The sequence below is a fragment of the Barbus barbus genome (genome assembly GCF_936440315.1).
Source record: "Barbus barbus genome assembly, chromosome: 49".
NCBI lineage: Eukaryota > Metazoa > Chordata > Actinopteri > Cypriniformes > Cyprinidae > Barbus > Barbus barbus.
In genome coordinates this window covers 18,296,489-18,316,326 of record NC_136727.1, presented here as the reverse complement: position 1 = coordinate 18,316,326, position 19,838 = coordinate 18,296,489, and the positions used below count along the sequence as shown (strand labels likewise).

General features: G+C 42.7%; 1 protein-coding gene across 1 annotated transcript; it reads left to right on the top strand.

Annotated features, from left to right (window-relative positions):
* The first annotated feature begins 1,673 nt into the window (after positions 1-1,673).
* Positions 1,674-17,185, top strand: LOC306867612 (B-cell receptor CD22-like). The gene is made up of 12 exons (XM_079413374.1): positions 1,674-1,716; positions 5,993-6,028; positions 6,276-6,548; positions 6,621-6,755; positions 7,367-7,537; positions 9,126-9,410; positions 11,282-11,524; positions 11,607-11,735; positions 11,892-11,993; positions 15,657-15,743; positions 16,901-16,960; positions 17,115-17,185. The coding sequence occupies exons 1-12, from the start codon at positions 1,686-1,688 to the stop codon at positions 17,153-17,155; spliced, it is 1,593 nt and encodes a 530-aa protein (XP_079269500.1). The 5' UTR covers positions 1,674-1,685; the 3' UTR covers positions 17,156-17,185.
* Positions 17,186-19,838: the final 2,653 nt, after the last annotated feature.

The following is a 19,838-nucleotide window of genomic DNA, read 5'->3' as shown; positions in this document are numbered from 1 at the left end:
GTCATCAAAGGTTAACCCAGGATTTCTGGCTGATCTGGTTGGTTTGATTATTGATGATTTTATCTGGATGGTGAAGTTGTGCTGTATTGTTGGAGTGGCTGGAGAGATGAGAAGCTCTGTCTGATTTTCATGCTGAAATGCAGTCTGAGATTTGTTTGAAATTAAAAGTATAGCTGTGTGTCATTAGCATAACAATGGTAAATATCACACACCCCTATTATAAAGCAGTTCAGTCCTAATATAAGGCTCAGTATAGCAATGCTATTCAGCCTCTGTGATGTTTGTTTGCTTTACAAATTATATCCACATGAATCCACACTGTAATTTATAAGCATGTATATTCTTCATTTCTTAAAGGAAGTCTTCTGACTTGTATCACTGCTTTGTAGTTTTTCTTATTTTGAAACTGTTCATGTTTCCCTTTTTGTTTAATAAAGACGTTGCCTAATTCTGGAGCTGATGCTTTGTTAAACATTCCTGCAGCAAATGAACCATGACCTCTTACTGCAGTCAATCAGGTTTTACATGTCAATTATTTTGTACTTTGGTTATAAGCACAAATGCGTAAACATTATAAGGTATTATAATTGTCGTACTGATTATTTATAAGATGATATAACATATTATAAAGTATTTTATAATGCATTATACATTCATTATAATGCGTTAAGAATACCCTTATAATTTATTATAAATATAGGCTTCATAGAAAGTGTTACCAAAGAAACTATATTTTTATAAATATTGATGCTTCTCAACTGATTAAAGTTCGTATGTGTTTAGTTTTACCAACATTTCTCATTCTGCAAGAAGCACTAACAAAACAGGACCTGAACACCACTGATATGAGCTTCTCTTCACACACGTGCTTTATTTAGCATCACAGCATCATCAGAAATTCTTAGTAATAAGTTAATGCAAGTTGTTTATTCTTCTCTTGTACTTCCTCTTTCACATCATTCTCTCAGTTATATATTGATGCATGGCAGATGTAGGCTATATCTTTCTAAACACATTAATAAGAAACAAAATCAAATAATGGTTTCTTCAGATTTGCTAGAGTTTTTATCAACCGTGTCACTACTCAGTAACAGTGTGAAACATACCAGTGTAGTCTGAATTGTTGTAACTGGAGTCATAATCATTAAATATGTTTTAATGCCCATCCCTTGCCTTGGTGTATGAATATTAAACTGTGTTCACAGGAACAAATATTTCAGTGTCAGAGGCCTGATTGAATAGAAATAGATAGATGAGCTCATAGTTGTGGTTTGTTCTGTTTCAGCTTCACCACACGAACCAGTGAAGGAGGAGCAGCAGTTGTTCACTTTGAACAACTACCATAATTACAATAAAGAACCATCAAAATATTGCTCTATTTCTCTTGTTCATTAAACACACCAGAATACAACTTTTCATAATAGCACATAAATCCTGTTCAATTTAATACTGAATGGGTCACGACAACATTTCAGTAGAAAGCTTACATGTTATTCAGTCTGACATTCTGTCAAAACATGTTACAAGATTATCAACATTATCAAAAGATCTTCTGTAACACATGAGGTATATTTGTATGTCGTTAGTCTGTCACAATGTTTCTAAAGATCTGACCGCAGGTTTCAGGAAGTCTTGAGTCTTTAACACAGTCTGTGTCTTTAACCGTCGGTCATCATTCAGTCAGTATGGAGCTCAGTCCACTTCCTCTTGTGCTCTGTGAGTATTATTTTCTCTAAATGTATTTCAGTGGAATTATTATATTATGTAGATGATCAAGTGTTTTAGTGTTCCTAGATTTATGTCTTTTCTTGCTGCTCTCAGAGTTTCAGATCCAGCTGTAGTCCATGATATATGAGTGAAGGATGAGTTTGAGAGAGGAAGTGTGCAGTTAGTGCTGTTTGTGAAAGAGAAATGCACTCTGTTGTGTTGTAGATCAGTGTTTGTTCAGTCAGTTTTGTGATGTGTAAGGGTGTTGAATCAGTTCTGTTGGTTTGTTTTGCAGTTATTGTTGCTGTTATCGTAATATTCACTAGTACACAGTTAGTAAGAGTTTGTCTTTATTCTTCTGCTCGTGATCAGACGGTTTCCTTCAAGTTCTCTAAACAGTTTTCTGCTGTGACCAAATCTATAAAATACCAGTCAGATGTTTTCATGTTTATCTAGACACATATACAGTCCCCACTGTTACGGGGCTGACGAGACGTGAGACGTGCGGATCCATGTGCAAAGCTTTATTAAGAAACATGGTCAGAAACAGGCAGGGTCAGACATCGGCAAACAGGTATGGCAAGGGCAAGACAGAGCAATCCGTGGAGCAAGCGTGGGTCAATGATCAGCGAACAGTATCCAAAGGGGCAAGGCAGAGAGATAATCCAGAGTCGAAAGCAATAATCCAAACGAGGTGCAAACACAGTCCAAACGGCAAGGCAAAGGGGTAAATCCAGGAAACACGGGCAGGGTCAGACACGGCAGGAAAACAAGGCAAGACTAGGACTAGAATTATGGCTCTGTAGAGTTGCTATCGCTAGAAGAGTGATAAACGCTAACAATACTCGGCCCTGAGCAAGAGCAATCCCAGGCTTAAATAGAGTGATGGTGATTGTGAAATGGTGATTAGGTGTGTGTGATGAGTGAATGGTGACAGCTGATCTGTGCAATGCATAGTGGGAAATGGAGTCCAATGTGTTGTGTAGTGTGAAAAGTCCATGTGGTGAACGGGTGACCTCTGGTGGTGAATGAGTGGAAGTGCATGGCCAGGATTCGTGACATAGCCCCCCCCCAAGGAGCGGCTTCCAGACGCTCCTAAACAATCCAGGAGGGCGGTGGCGCGGAGGCGGAGCAGGGGGAGGGACGGAGGGCCAGGTCCCTGAGGAAGAACCGGCAGAGCAGGAAACCAGGGCGGAGCCAGAGGCCAGGTCAGGACCGACAGCGCAGAGGCCCACCAGGGCGGAGCAGACAGGACCGGAGCCCACCAGGGCGGAGCAGACGACCACCAGACCCGAGCAGAAGACCACCACGGCGGGGCAGACGACCACCAGACCAGAGCAGAGGACCACCACGGCGGAGCAGATGACCACCAGACCCGAGCAGAAGACCACCACGGTGGGGCAGACGACCACCAGACCCGGGCAGAAGACCCCCATGGCGGAGCAGACGACCACCAGACCCGAGCTAGAGCCCACCAGGGCGGAGTAGACGGACCAGGACCCCACCAGACCGGAGTAGAAGACCACCACGGTGGAGCAGACGACCACCAGACCCGAGCAGAAGACCACCATGGCGGGGCAGAGGACCACCAGACCTGAGCAGAAGACCCTCGCCAGGAAGCAGACTGGGCAGGAAACCATGGCAGAGTCTGAGATCTGGGGTAAACGGAGAAAGACAACACAGGGAGAGCAGAGACAGACAATACAGGGAGAGCATTCATGATCTCAGGGGGCATGGCAGGACATGGCGAGGGTTCACAGACGGCCTCTTTAGCCGTGACAGGACAGGGCGAAGGTTCACAGACGGCCTCTTTAGCCGTGACAGGACAGGGCGAGAGCTCACAGACGGCCTCTTTAGCCGTGACAGAACAGGGCGAGAGCTCACAGACGGCCTCTTTGGCCGTGACAGGACAGGGCGTGAGCTCAGGAACGGCCTCCATGGCCGTGACAGGGCAGACAGGGAGTTCAGGGACGGCCTCCGTGGCCGTGACAGGGCAGACAGGGAGTTCGGGAATGGCCTCCATGACCGTGACAGGGCAGACAGTGAGTTCAGGAACGGTCTCCGTGGCCGTGACGGGGCAGACAGTGAGTTCAGGAACGGTCTCCATGACCGTGACAGGGCAGACAGTAAGTTCAGGAACGGTCTCCGTGGCCGTGACGGGGCAGACAGTGAATTCAGGAACAGCCTCCGTGGCCGTGACAGGGCAGACCGTGAGTTCAGGAACGGCCTCCGTGGCCGTGACAGGGCAGACCATGAGGTCAGGAACAGGTGCCACCACTTCGGGAGGTTCTGCAGCGGAAGCCGCCACCTCTGGAGGCACTGGAGCAGACTCGTGGACAGGAGAGGCCTCAGGAGCACAGTGTGCAGCCCATACACTCAAAATGGCAACCGCCATAACGGGAAGCACTGAGGTCAGGGGAACAGTCTCTGTAACAGCCAGGGTTGGGGCCCTGGGAATGCCAGCTACTCGCACTGACATCAGTGGTGGGTCCATCACACTGGATATCAGCACTCGAAGGACTGACCTTGAATCTGTGGTAACAGCCTCTGGCAGTTCGGCGGAGGCGTGTAGAGACTCTGGCTGAGGAGCTGAGGCGTGACGTGACTCTGGCTGGAGCACTGAGACGTGGTGTGACTCTGGCTGGGCAGGCATGACGTGAGCAGACTCTGGCTTGACAGCGGAGACGTGAGCAGACTCTGGCTTGACAGCGGAGACGTGAGCAGACTCTGGCTTGACAGCGGAGACGTGAGCAGACTCTGGCTTGACAGCGGAGACGTGAGCAGACTCTGGCTTGACAGCGGAGACGTGAGCAGACTCTGGCTTGACAGCGGAGACGTGAGCAGACTCTGGCTTGACAGCGGAGACGTGAGCAGACTCTGGCTTGACAGCGGAGACGTGAGCAGACTCTGGCTTGACAGCGGAGACGTGAGCAGACTCTGGCTTGACAGCGGAGACGTGAGCAGACTCTGGCTTGACAGCGGAGACGTGAGCAGACTCTGGCTTGACAGCGGAGACGTGAGCAGACTCTGGCTTGACAGCGGAGACGTGAGCAGACTCTGGCTTGACAGCGGAGACGTGAGCAGACTCTGGCTTGACAGCGGAGACGTGAGCAGACTCTGGCTTGACAGCGGAGACGTGAGCAGACTCTGGCTTGACAGCGGAGACGTGAGCAGACTCTGGCTTGACAGCGGAGACGTGAGCAGACTCTGGCTTGACAGCGGAGACGTGAGCAGACTCTGGCTTGACAGCGGAGACTTGAAGGGGTGTTGTTGTTGCCACCATTTTGCGAGTGAGTGCGGTGTTGGGTTCCTCCGCGACACCCACAGTGAACGGAGAGCCCACACACAGCAAGGCATAATCCATGAATTGACTGAGTGACGCACGGGGACCCTCACGGATTAACTGTCGTTTGAGCGGCTGATTAATGCCCTCACAAAAAAAGTCTATTAGTGCATAGTCCGGCAGATCAGAAAAATAGGCGAGGTCTAAGTACTCCTGTATGTATTCCTCGAGCGGTCTCAAACCCTGCTCGAGGGTTAACAACAGTCGTGCATTGTCCATACCTGGCCAATGTCCTCTGGAAAAGCCGCTGGATCCTTTTGTGGCCGAGTATTCTGTTACGGGGCTGACGAGACGTGAGACGTGCGGATCCATGTGCAAAGCTTTATTAAGAAACATGGTCAGAAACAGGCAGGGTCAGACATCGGCAAACAGGTATGGCAAGGGCAAGACAGAGCAATCCGTGGAGCAAGCGTGGGTCAATGATCAGCGAACAGTATCCAAAGGGGCAAGGCAGAGAGATAATCCAGAGTCGAAAGCAATAATCCAAACGAGGTGCAAACACAGTCCAAACGGCAAGGCAAAGGGGTAAATCCAGGAAACACGGGCAGGGTCAGACACGGCAGGAAAACAAGGCAAGACTAGGACTAGAATTATGGCTCTGTAGAGTTGCTATCGCTAGAAGAGTGATAAACGCTAACAATACTCGGCCCTGAGCAAGAGCAATCCCAGGCTTAAATAGAGTGATGGTGATTGTGAAATGGTGATTAGGTGTGTGTGATGAGTGAATGGTGACAGCTGATCTGTGCAATGCATAGTGGGAAATGGAGTCCAATGTGTTGTGTAGTGTGAAAAGTCCATGTGGTGAACGGGTGACCTCTGGTGGTGAATGAGTGGAAGTGCATGGCCAGGATTCGTGACACCCACATGATATCTTAATATTTGTTCATCTTTATAATTATCAGTTCATTGTTCACATTATCAGTTGTTCTCTCTCTGTTTTAGTGCTGATTTCAAACATCTACTCTCAACATACTGAAGGTGAGTCAATTTAATTCATATTTTCATATGAGGGATTCAACATTAACTCTAATAAACCAACTGAGAGTTGAGAAATGACTTACGTTTTATTTTGATTATAAATGCACCCTTTTAACAAGTTGAATTATTCATGTGACAATTCTGAGGTGTGACAAGAAACACAAAATATATCATCCATCAAAAACAGTTTTTTTACATTCTCTGTGAAATTACATTATTTTTATTGTGAAATGTTGTCATTGTACAGAAACACCAAAACCCACAGTGACCATCAAACCTGCTCAACATGTATTCAGAGAAGAGACAGTCACTCTCAGATGTGACATATATTCTGAAGGAGTCACTAGCTGGCAGTACAGCTGGTATAAAGATGGTTCAGGCAATGCTTTCAGTGAACTACAGGAATACACATTCAGTTCTGTTACTGAGTCTGACGCAGGTAAATACTCCTGTTATGGAGCAGAGAGAGGAGGATCACGAACATCACACCTCAGTGATGAAGTTACACTGACAGTATCAGGTGAGTTTGATCATCTCTTCACATTCACACACAAGTTTAACATGTTATTAATGAGGGATTTCTTTATTTCAGATAAAGCCCAAGCAGTTTTAAGTGTTTCTCCACAGACGTGGTTGACTGAAGGAGATCCAGTGACTCTGATCTGTGAGGTTGAGGGCTCCTCTACAGGCTGGACATTCAGCTGGTTCACATTAACTGTCTCATCAGGTAAGATATAATTTTTTTTTTTTTTTTTTTTTTCGTGACGTATTGTCAAGTATGGTGACCCATACTCGAAATTGGTGCTCTGCGTTTAACCCATCCAAGTGCACACACACAGCAGTGAGTAGTGAACAAATGCACACACACACCGTGAACATACACCCGGAGCAGTGGGCAGCCATGCTGCAGCGCCCGGGGAGCAGTTGGGGGTTCGGTGCCTTGCTCAAGGGCACCTCAGTCGTGGTATTGAGGGTGGAGAGAGCGCAGGACATTCACTCCCTCCACCTACAATCCCTGCCGGCCGGGGACTCGAACCCGCAACCTTTCGATTACGAGTCCAATTCTCTAACCATTAGGCCACGACTTCCCCGTAAGGGGAAGCAACATCTGAATAAACTTCATGAAGCAACATCTGAATAAACTGGATTCATAAAAAAATAATACTAATTTAATCAACACCTGCCAGCCAATCAGAATCGAGTATTCAGACAGACCATGGAATAAAAATATTGAATCAATCTGAATACTCTGATTATACCAATAAAGGTCATTTATAAGACTCATGGAAACATGTCTGCTCATGTCTTGAGGTAACTGCACTTTTTCACTTTATACAGACAATGGCAATTATTATCATCCGCTCTCAGACAGCAGCAGAGGAGCTGGAGGAAACTACACTGTCAGTTCTGCTGCTATAAAGCACACAGGAGTTTATGTGTGCAGAGCAAAGAGAGGAGATCCAGGCTATAACACAACCATCAGCAACAAACAGCCACTATGGGTCACTGGTGAGTTCAGACTGAACCACAGAATGAATGAGACACTCTGGAAATTGAAGCTTGATGTGTCTTGAAATGTTGTCCTGTCATAATATACAGCTACTTATTAATGGTGTGAATGGAGAAAGATGCTTCTGCTGTCAGGTGTAGTTACTGCATCTACTAGCAGTGCCTAAATAAACCAAACTAACGAGCAACACCTTGATTCCTGAATTAGCTGCAACAAATGTTCAATTGTAATGGATGAAAATTGTCATGAAAAACTAAAATATAACTACTGTGGCACAAAAGTGTTACTTACATACTTGAGGAAAATAATCAAATAAGTGTCATAAAAATGTATCTTCTGTTTCTATTTAATAAATAGTTTTATTAAATTTTTTTAAATTGTAAATCATTGACCACACATTGATTCTAGACACTTTTCCAGCAACACAGGACACTCCATCAATGTGCACATCAGAACATTTTATAAGATGAACCATATAAACACTTAATAATTTTACAGTTTGATTAGTATCTGCCTAATTATTATATCTTAAGCCCGAATCGGACGGTAATTGTTTCTCAGGGGGACGCAAGTGATTTTCACCATATACAGGGGGTAGTTGGTGATTTAATTGCCGTCTGAATCCACATCTCTGAGTTTACCAGAAGAAATCGATTCAAAATTCAGTGTTTAAACCCTTTTTGGTCACTCCCGATCACCGTACGTCTGCTGTACTTTGGTGTAATTTGCATACATATTTCTTTCTGAAATGCTGGAAAGTATTTAAAAGAACAATAATTCATAACTGCTCCACCACAGCGACTGGGAGCAGAACGAGAAGAAAAGCACTTCAACATTCAAAATGGGTCTCTATTATGGCAGCAGCAGGTAATACACATTTGAAATGTGTATTATAAACATATATATATCATGTATAATTATACACAACTATAGTGCGTCTATTTTCCTATTTTTAAACAGGAGATTTAAATCAAATAATAAATAGGATTATATATTATAAAATATGCTTGGAATAAGAATACATTCTAAATAATAAGTATTTTAAAATACATTTTACACAATAATAAGAATAAAATTGTATTTACACACAATCATGTGACTGGTTCGTAGGATCACACCACTGTGAATAAATCACCATCCGAATCCATGAGTTTGATCACTGAGGTGATCTGTAAATTTATTTGTACAGACGTCCATGTGAGAAACAATTACCGTCCGAATCGGGCTTTAGTAAGTTAATATACAATAATCTCAGCTAACTATAAACACTACTAGGTTCACACTGTACAGACAAAGAAGAACTGACCCCAGAGCTGAGTCTGGTTTCTCACAAGTTTTTTTTTTTTTCTCCAAAAGTAACATCTTATGAAGGATTTTGTTGGTTGTCACAGTTGTCTTTAGTTTGCTTGCTGATGGCATAATGTCAAATATTTTAAGGTGTAATTTTGTTTACCAAGTTTTAAATTGAAATAATTTAATATTTTTTTCTGAAAAGCTGCTTTGAAACAATGTAAGTTGCGTAAAGTGTTTTATTAATAAAACTGTCTTGACTTGATTTCTAAATTGTAGCTGTAATTGTCTTCTCAGGTGTTTCTCCTCCAGTCTCTCTGATCGTCAGTCCCAACAGAACTCAACACTTCACATATGTCTCTCTCTCTCTGAGCTGTGAGGACCAGAGTAACTCTACTGGATGGAGAGTCAGAAGATACACAGACAGCTGGGGGCGGCTGGAAGATTGTTCATCATCAGTGTGGGGATCACAAACAGGATCTACATGTACAATCAGACACACCAGCACAGAAGACACTGGAGTGTACTGGTGTGTGTCTGAATCTGGAGAGAAATATCCTCCTGTTAATATCACTGTACACCGTGAGTCTGTGTTTCTGTATTTATTCATTTCACAAAAGCCCTTATTTTATGTTTTGGATATAAATAGCCAGATCGCCATCTCAGTTCAGTCACCCATGCAATATTATTCCTGAATGACAATGAGTCCGCTAGACTAATAAACCATTGACTATTAAGCCATTGCTCAACCTTCGACTCAAAAAATAATTGTGATTCTAAATTTATCCAGAATCGTGCAGTCATTTATCCACATTTTTATGGGTTTACATATTTCATAACCCCCATGTCAGGATTCTGCCCTGACAGTCTTGTCTGTCTTGTCCCTGTTCAATGTTTCTTTGTTTGTTTTGTGTCTGAGCACATGGCTCTGTCTCTGTTTGTGTTTGCCACATGCTCCTCTGGTCCAACCTCGCTGTTTCCCATGGTCACGCCCCCTTGTTTAGTCCTTGTCTAGTCCTCGTTTACGTGATTGTGTCCACCTGATCCTCATGTGCTCTGCTCCTTTATATTGTACTCCTTTCCCCTCATGTCTCTGCTGGTTTATTGCGTGACTTCCTTGTGTGAAAGAGAATTTATTGTCAGTCTACTAGTCGTATTAAGTAGTGTTGTTTTTTACTCTCCTTTTCGGTCCATCTTTGCATTGGTTCTCGAGGTTTAAAAAGATTTCTTTGCTTTTGTTATGTTGCTCTAGTCTAGTTCATGTTTTTAATTTTGTTCTAGTGTTCTTTAGCCTTTAGTTTGGCTTCTTTTGTTTTATTTTGATTTTGTCTTAGCCAGTTTATATTCTAGTTATAGATTCCTGGAATTTGCTTTTTGGTTCGTTCTTTTCATTTATTTGCTCTCAGCAGTTTGAATTTGGTTTTTCCTTTTTAGTCGTAGCATGAAGTCATAGATGTTTTATTTTGTTGCTTGTTTTTTCTTGTGGTCTTGTCTTGTGTTTTGTTTAGTGTTTGTTCTTGTTCTGTGTCCTGATTCCCCCGGCTGCCGTTCTCAAGACCTGGCTATTTGACTGGGTTCACTACAGCTAAGTTTCAAGCACTGGTTACTCAAGCTGCTGCCTGATCTCCATTGATATCATTGACTGGTGTTGCTCTATCTCCTTTGCTCTCTAGCCAAGCTTGGTCCAGGTCTGACTTCGGTCATCCTCCTGTTTTCCAGCAGACTGCCCTTTTCTACTGTTTGGACTCTCACTTCAGCCCTGTTAATTTCCATCTTGTCAATAAATCATAATTCTGCATCTGGGTCTCTCTAGTATCTGCTGTGCCAAATCCCTGAAACCCCATGAGAAAGTTTATTATTATTATTATCATTGTATTGATTAACGCGTCCTATTTGAGCTAGGTCTCAAACTCCTCCATAAACTAGAACCTCTTCCACGGAGCACATCTGCAGAAGCCCATATATCTCTCTGATTTGTGTCTTTGCATTAACTTTGTATGTAATCTACTCGTGCAAATAATTCAATTCACTTTTGGTGTTCACACATTAGATCTTCCTCATCTGTTTCTCTTGTTCTTCCTCCTGTTTATTTCACCGCTGTGGGGTTCAGAGCGTTCAGCTGCTCCTCGTCTCTGATACTCTCTTACACAACAATGTGAAAGTGATTCTCTTCTTACTTTTAAATCACATATTAAAACTCATCTTTTTAAATGAGCTTTTCCTGATTCATTTTAATTTAATGTTGAATAGATATTGCTTTGTATTACTGTCTTGTAATGTATGATTGTCATTAAGTTGTCCTTGAGTGTTTTCAAAGACATCTATAAATAAAATGCATTATTATTATTATTATTGTAATTATTATTGTTGTTGTTGTTGTCATCACCACATTGTTGATACATTCTTACTATATTCTTACTATTTGTCAGTTGATGTTTGCTCTGTTTCTGTAGTTGGTGTGATTCTGGAGAGTCCTGTTCATCCTGTGACTGAAGGAGAAACTCTGACTCTACGCTGTTTAGATAAATATTCAACCTCACCAAACCTCAGATCTGATTTCTATAAAGATGGGTCACTCATCCAGAATCAAACTACAGAGATGAACATCTCTACTGTCTCAAAGTCACACGAGGGTTTCTACTCCTGCAAACACCCAGAGAGAGGAGAGTCACCCAAGAGCTGGATCTCAGTCACAGGTGAGAGTAGGAACTATAAACACTTTAAATACTTCTGTATAATATACAGCACTAATATGACTGTAAAATACATTCCTCTCAGCTTCCTCCAGTAGATCAGGATCTGGTGGTCTTGGTCTCGATCCTGTGACAGTTGGAGTGATTGTTGGACTGATCGTCATATTTTTGATCATTGTCTTGGTCCTGCTGTGGTGCTACAGAAACACCAAAGGTTCATCTTCTGCTATATCAAATTCAGACACTTTTGCAGACTCTGTTCTTAAATTAGCTATTTATGTATGCATAAAGGAGATTAAAGTCTTTTTTTTTTTTAATATCCTTTATTTCCTCAACATATTTTCATCAATCACATCTTATGTTTGTCTAGGTGGAGGATCTCAGTCTCTCTCTAGTGTCCGTCAACAGCAGAAGAGCAGTCAGACATCAGAGCAGAACCAGAGTGAAGCAGGAAATAAAACACTCATGTCTGGTCAGTCTTTACCCATTAACCATACATAAATAACCATAAATCTTTACAAGCTGAGATTGAAGATACTTAGAAATAACTTTTAACTAACAAGACAGATCTCACCTTAAATAATTTCTTCTAAAGTATATGATATTTGTGTAACTGACATTTATATTTCAGTTAGATGCACAGTAGTTCAGTTGGATTTCATTATCAAAATATTTCATATGTAATTTATAATGTTGATGGCATATTACATATTTTGCTGAGTTTAGCTTTAAGTCGGTGTCTGCATGAAAACAATATTTTTCTGTGGGTTTAAATTCATTAGAGGCATTACTTTATTACAGGAACTGCTCATATTTATGACTCTATCGATGCAACAATTAATAAAGACATAAACACAGGTAACTAATGATGTTACATAAGGTAATTATATCATGTTGATCATTTAATAAGGCAACAGTTATTTTCTAAATAATCAAAACCATCTTTGTATTATTTCACTGTAATTGTCACGGTGCACACACACACACGGAGGAACCAGGAACACGCAGACGAGGATATAAACTCAAATAACACTTTACTGACATCAAGGCAGGGCAAGACAAGGCAAGGCAGGGTAAGACACAGACATCCAACACCGGGGATAACGAGTAGACCAGACAAATTGTAACTCAACAGACAGGACTAATATACACCGGTAAATCATAGATAACGAGACAAACACAGCTGAACAGAATGAACTACTAATGACATGAAACAAACCAAATATGGGCACAAGAGGCAGGAACACATGACAGTTCCCTGACATAACTCCCCCCTCCCGAAAGGCTCGTCCCGAGCCTTAACAGTTCCATCGGGGAGGGGGGGTGGGCGCTCTGGAGGCCTCTCAGGACAGACACGGACCACAGGACGGGGACCTCCAGAGCGCAACAGACAGACAGGACCCATGGCGGAGCAGGGAGCTCAGGAGGCCATGGCAGGTGGTAACTGTGGCCATGGCATCCTTCTTCGGCCCACCCACTCCACCCAGAGCTCCACTACCCCCCCCCCCCCCCCCCAAATTTCCATGGGGAATCCAGGGGGTATCAGGAGCCCTCCGGGGCTAGACAGACAAAACAGTACAAGACACGACAGAAACCCTCCAGGGTCAGACAAACACGACAAGACATCCCACAGGAACTAGAAGCCCTCCTGGACTGGCTAGGAAGCTGAGTCTTCCTCTGGGCTTGACGAGGAGTCAGGGGCCCTCACAGGGTCCCTCAGCAACCTCCTCCACTTCTGCGACAGGGGGGGCAAGCGGCTGCGAATGGCCTCCATGGCCACAACTCAAGGAGCCGCCTGCCCCAGACGAGTCTCCATGGACAAGACTAGACTAAAATGTTTCTGTGGGCACAACGAGACATACATACGGCACTCCTGGCCGTGACGTGTGGACTAGATCCACGGGGATAGGGCTAGAGGCGGCGGCCGGCAGGCTTGAGTCAGCGGCAATCCGGTGGGCATTGAGTCAGAGGCGGACCGGCGGCGTGCACAGGGGAGCCGCCGACGGTGGGTGGGCTTTCCCCACGGACGGCGGCGTGAACTCCCGCGAACGGCGGGCTCGGTGTGAGCGGCGAGGTTGGGAGCCGCGGACGGCGGCGGATATCTCCCACGATCGGCGGGTTGGAATGAGCCGCGGACAACGGCGAACTTCTCCCGCGATCGTCAGACTTGAGGGCTCGCGGCCGGCGGACTCGCGGCAATCCTGCCGAACTCCCACGCCGACTTGCAGTGGGCTAAGGCGGGATGTCGAGTGGCGACTTCCATGCCGCGAGAGACAGACAGAACAGGAACAAACAAAAAACTTTTGAAAACGAAAAATAAAGCAAAGTGAAGGGGCGCCGCATACTGTTTGGTCTGGTCTTCTGTCACGGTGCACACACGAGGGAGGAACCAGGAACACGCAGACGAGGATATAAACTCAAATAACACTTTACTGACATCAAGGCAGGGCAAGGCAAGGCAAGGCAGGGTAAGACACAGACATCCAACACCGGGGATAACGAGTAGACCAGACAAATTGTAACTCAACAGACAGGACTAATATACACCGGTAAATCATAGATAACGAGACAAACACAGCTGAACAGAATGAACTACTAATGACATGAAACAAACCAAATATGGGCACAAGAGGCAGGAACACATGACAGTTCCCTGACATAACTCCCCCCTCCCGAAAGGCTCGTCCCGAGCCTTAACAGTTCCATCGGGGAGGGGGGGTGGGCGCTCTGGAGGCCTCTCAGGACAGACACGGACCACAGGACGGGGACCTCCAGAGCGCAACAGACAGACAGGACCCATGGCGGAGCAGGGAGCTCAGGAGGCCATGGCAGGTGGTAACTGTGGCCATGGCATCCTTCTTCGGCCCACCCACTCCACCCAGAGCTCCACTACCCCCCCCCCCCCCCCCCCCCAAATTTCCATGGGGAATCCAGGGGGTATCAGGAGCCCTCCGGGGCTAGACAGACAAAACAGTACAAGACACGACAGAAACCCTCCAGGGTCAGACAAACACGACAAGACATCCCACAGGAACTAGAAGCCCTCCTGGGCTGGCTAGGAAGCTGAGTCTTCCTCTGGGCTTGACGAGGAGTCAGGGGCCCTCACAGGGTCCCTCAGCAACCTCCTCCACTTCTGCGACAGGGGGGGCAAGCGGCTGCGAATGGCCTCCATGGCCACAACTCAAGGAGCCGCCTGCCCCAGACGAGTCTCCATGGACAAGACTAGACTAAAATGTTTCTGTGGGCACAACGAGACATACATACGGCACTCCTGGCCGTGACGTGTGGACTAGATCCACGGGGATAGGGCTAGAGGCGGCGGCCGGCAGGCTTGAGTCAGCGGCAATCCGGTGGGCATTGAGTCAGAGGCGGACCGGCGGCGTGCACAGGGGAGCCGCCGACGGTGGGTGGGCTTTCCCCACGGACGGCGGCGTGAACTCCCGCGAACGGCGGGCTCGGTGTGAGCGGCGAGGTTGGGAGCCGCGGACGGCGGCGGATATCTCCCACGATCGGCGGGTTGGAATGAGCCGCGGACAACGGCGAACTTCTCCCGCGATCGTCAGACTTGAGGGCTCGTGGCCGGCGGACTCGCGGCAATCCTGCCGAACTCCCACGCCGACTTGCAGTGGGCTAAGGCGGGATGTCGAGTGGCGACTTCCATGCCGCGAGAGACAGACAGAACAGGAACAAACAAAAAACTTTTGAAAACGAAAAATAAAGCAAAGTGAAGGGGCGCCGCATACTGTTTGGTCTGGTCTTCTGTCACGGTGCACACACGAGGGAGGAACCAGGAACACGCAGACGAGGATATAAACTCAAATAACACTTTACTGACATCAAGGCAGGGCAAGGCAAGGCAAGGCAAGGCAGGGTAAGACACAGACATCCAACACCGGGGATAACGAGTAGACCAGACAAATTGTAACTCAACAGACAGGACTAATATACACCGGTAAATCATAGATAACGAGACAAACACAGCTGAACAGAATGAACTACTAATGACATGACAGGAAACAAACCAAATATGGGCACAAGAGGCAGGAACACATGACACACACGACAGTTCCCTGACAGTAATATTTGCAGAGAAATTCAGTTAAAATAAGCATCTTTTCTCTGTTATTCATTGAAGACATTGTAAGTGGACCTACTGAAGTCACCTATGCTGAGATTGAACTCAAATCCACAGAGAAACAGAAGAAAAAGAAAGAAAACGAAGGTAAACTGAAACAAAAGTTGATGCTCATATAATTTTATGATCATGACACTAGTGTTCAGCAGAGCTAAAGACCTCTGGGAGGAAAAGCCCCTTTGATTTTAATTTCTGCCACAACACCAAACAGCGCTGGCAACTCATTTTCAGGGGAAGTTGCTAAAGGTTGGTTTTTTTTTGGCTAAAAGTGGCTAATTGACGTTGTGACATCACTGTGCCATACCGTCATTACGTAATCACAAAACTGAGTCACTGCATCAAATCTTAGCAAAAAAATAGTGTGTGTGTAAAATAATATAAATGCTGTTTTCAAATACAAAACTATTTTTAAAAACATTTTTATTAGCTAGTAAACAAGTAAAACTACACATTTCAGAACAATGATAGTTTTAAGCAGCGTGTTAGTAGTTAGTTAGTGTGCTACACTCTAAGATTAGTCTGTAAAATAGGACACAATCTACTATGCTAATATGAAGGGATTTTCTGTCATTATTTTTCACAAGTTTTTTTTACCTGCATTTTTAATTATGTATTGTATTCTGTGTTTTTGGATGACAGGGTTAAAACAGATAATGTGTAATGTCCTGGAAAATTACTAGTACCTTTTCAATTTTTCTAGATATTTTTCTTGCAGTGTACCGACTGATCAACAATCGCAAGTACAAGCTACTAACAAAGAGTATCATAAATGAACAATTATTCAATTACTAAATTATTATTATTAAAATAAACAATTGCAAATAGCAGCTAACTTAATTCACGTGATGTGTGTACTACTAGGCATCTTTTTCTCTTTTGGTATAATTTAATTAAATCTATTTCTTTTGAGTCACTTATCAAAAGTTGCCAAATAAGTGATAAAAATATCTAAATTTGTTGCTAGGTGCTTTTGGAAGAAAAAGTTGCGGGTAGTCTTAAAAGTTGCTAAATTTAATTCAATTATTAGTTTATTTTTTCCTAAACACCTGTTTCTGAAATCAGCCTGATCCATAAAGGTCATTGCATGCAAATCACAATCAATTGATTTTGAGGTATTTTGGTCAAACATACAATTTTAAAATAAATAATTTAATTATTTCTGTAGAAGCAGATATTTTGTGAACGTAAAATGAATATTGGACACACAGTAAGCACTAGTGATATTAACTCTTGTCATCTTTTAGGAAATACCAGTGAAAGTTCAGACACGGTTTACTCTAAACTGAACCTGGAGACCCATCAAGGTGAGTTTCAAAGTAAAAACATCAATCATACTTCCCAAGGGGCCACAAAAAAAACTTCATCTACAATCATTATTGAGCATCTAAGAATAAAATCAAATATTCAGAAATCAAAGTGTGCGTTTTAGCATTTTTAATTCATTTTCACATTTTTCAGCTGCTGGATCTAGTGATGTGACGTATGCTCAGGTTAAATAAATGGCTGGAGGAGAAACTTTAAATCCCAGGACACTGAGTTTAGGCTGAGAAGTGCTGGAGAATGACCAGGATCATCAATTCTTTATCTTATCGAAATAACGAGAAACTTTCTCATAATAATAACTTACTCCTCAAAAAAAAAAAAAAAAAAAAAGTCTTACTCCGCGCATGCGCAATGCATGAGTGGCGGCACGCTAGCGACATCTGCTGGTCAAAGCCATGCAGGAACACCGCAAACATTTGTTCTGTAATTTAAAACTGTATAATCTATCATTAAATAACGATTTCAGATCAATTATCTGCATGTAGTCTTGTTACTCTGCCAGACAAAGAAGTTCATGGCTTCAGATATAGATGAATATGTTCCAACAAAAATCACACGCATTTTATGAAGAAATGAAAGCCATTAAACATATAAACTTAACGAATAGATGTTCATTTCGATGATTTCTTAGTTTTTATTAGCTGTCACTTTCATGCATCAATGCATAAGCCCACAATGTTTATACAGTAGCCCAATCTCCTCTCGCTAGCACAAAGCATCATTGTTCGTTACCACGGCAACCGCTTGGTCTTCAGCATCCCACGCCGCTTCTTGCAGGACATGTGGATGTGAAAAATGCTTAATGTGGCTTAAAGTACAATGACTAATTCAGGATACAGTATTATTGATCGTGCATACAGGCAAGCATAAGAACCCAGAATTTGAACACAACACCCAAAGTTGCATGTTAAGCATTTTCCTATAGAAAACTGTTATAGAAAATGCTGCATAAGAGTTGCTGTTTTGCGCTGCATTCATATTTTGGGTCCACCTGAATGCCTGTATATACAGTATGCATGATCATTAAGTTAAGTACTGAATTTGGTTCAATCTGTCTTTGTACGTCCAGCCACGTTAATCATTTTTCAGGCTAAGCGTTTGTCCTGCAAGAAGCAGTGTGGGATGCTGAAGACCAAGCGGTTGCCGTGGTAATGAACAATGATGCTTTGTGCTTTTGAAATGAGATGGCTTACTGTATGAAGCATGTGATGTATGAAAGGGACAGCTAATAAAACTAATAGATGAATGAAATAGGCATCTATAAATTAAGTTTATATGTGTAATGGCTTTCATTTCTTCATAAAATGCCTGTATTTCTTAAATGAAATATTAGTCTGGAATGTTTGAAGCCGTAACTGTGAATAACTTGCTGGTACGTGCTACAAACTAACAAGACTACATGCAGATAATTGATCTGAAATCGTTATTTAATGATAGATTATAAATTTTTAGATTACAGAACAAATGTTTGCGATGTTCCGGCATGACTTTGACCAGCAGATGTCGCTAGCGTGCCGTCACTCATGCGTTGCGCATGCGCGGAGTAAGTCTTTTTTTTTTTTTTTTTTTTTTTTTTTTAAAGGAGTAAGTCATTATTATGAGAAAGTATCTCATTATGACATACATCATTATATTTTTCCTTAAGGTGGCGGGAACGGGCTTCCATACGTTCTGTTTTCTTAAAGGTTACGTTATTGCATGAAAGATTGTTGACTGTAAGGTTGTGTGTGTTTTTTTTTTTTTTTTCTTTGTGTGACAATTTCAGTTTCACTTCTGTTCTTCTTGATCTTAAATGTATTTGTTGCAGGGTTTTCATAGTCATAGTGTACGCACAAAGTGTTTATACATCTATATAATCTATTTATACACCTATACATCTCATCATTTTTTTTTTTGTTTTTGTTTTTATAATCTTGGCTTACATTCATTTCTACAAAGGCCTTGTCATGTCATAGCTTAATTAAACTAGCATCTAACACGTGCTTTTTCCTCTAACCTATGCTTGTCTAACCAGAAAGGCTGCTGTGTAATTTGCCCCCTGACTAAGCATTTGAACAATTTTGGGGAAGCATTTAAATAATCCTGTGAATGCACTTAAAGAATGCAGAATCAAATCGTTAACAACACATTCGCATGTTCATGGTTCTCTGGTTAATGTCTGTTAAAGGATTTTTAATGTATTGTAATGTGATTGGTTTTATTTTAAAGTTAGTTATTTATTTTAATTTTACATTTTTAGGATTTAATTATTAGCTTTTCATCAATTTACAAACCGCAGATTGGGAAACTGCAGAGTAGTGTCTGAAAAGAGCGCATGCTGTAAATTTAGATTTTACATTTAGAAATTGAAAATATTTTTTAAAATAGTTTAGTTAAATAGATTTTATTGTAAAAAAAGAAAAGTGCACCTCCGTTTGTTTATAAACATGTTAATGTGCTATTATTAATTCAAATAAAAAAATATTTATTTTTATTAATGATGTAAAGGTTTTGTGACAAAAGAAATATGACGATTATCATATCCATGTAGCACTATTATAGTAAGACTGAGTATGATGCATGATTAATTTGACACATTTCAATAAACAAGTTTTTAACACGGAGTTACTTATGTTTCAAACAATGTGTTCTAGTATGTTTCCTTTTTGTCAATGAAAATGGTTTCACAAGAAGTAAAAGAAACCATACTACTAACAGCAACAGCAATAAATATAGTTCTTATGGATAATAAATAAAAAAATATATATATATATGGTTGATAAAAATCGTATTGTTTGCTTAGCACCTTTACTTTCACTTTTGTAGTTTTCCCGCGCTGAGACATTGAGCGTTTCCTCATCCGTCTTTTTCCAAAATTAA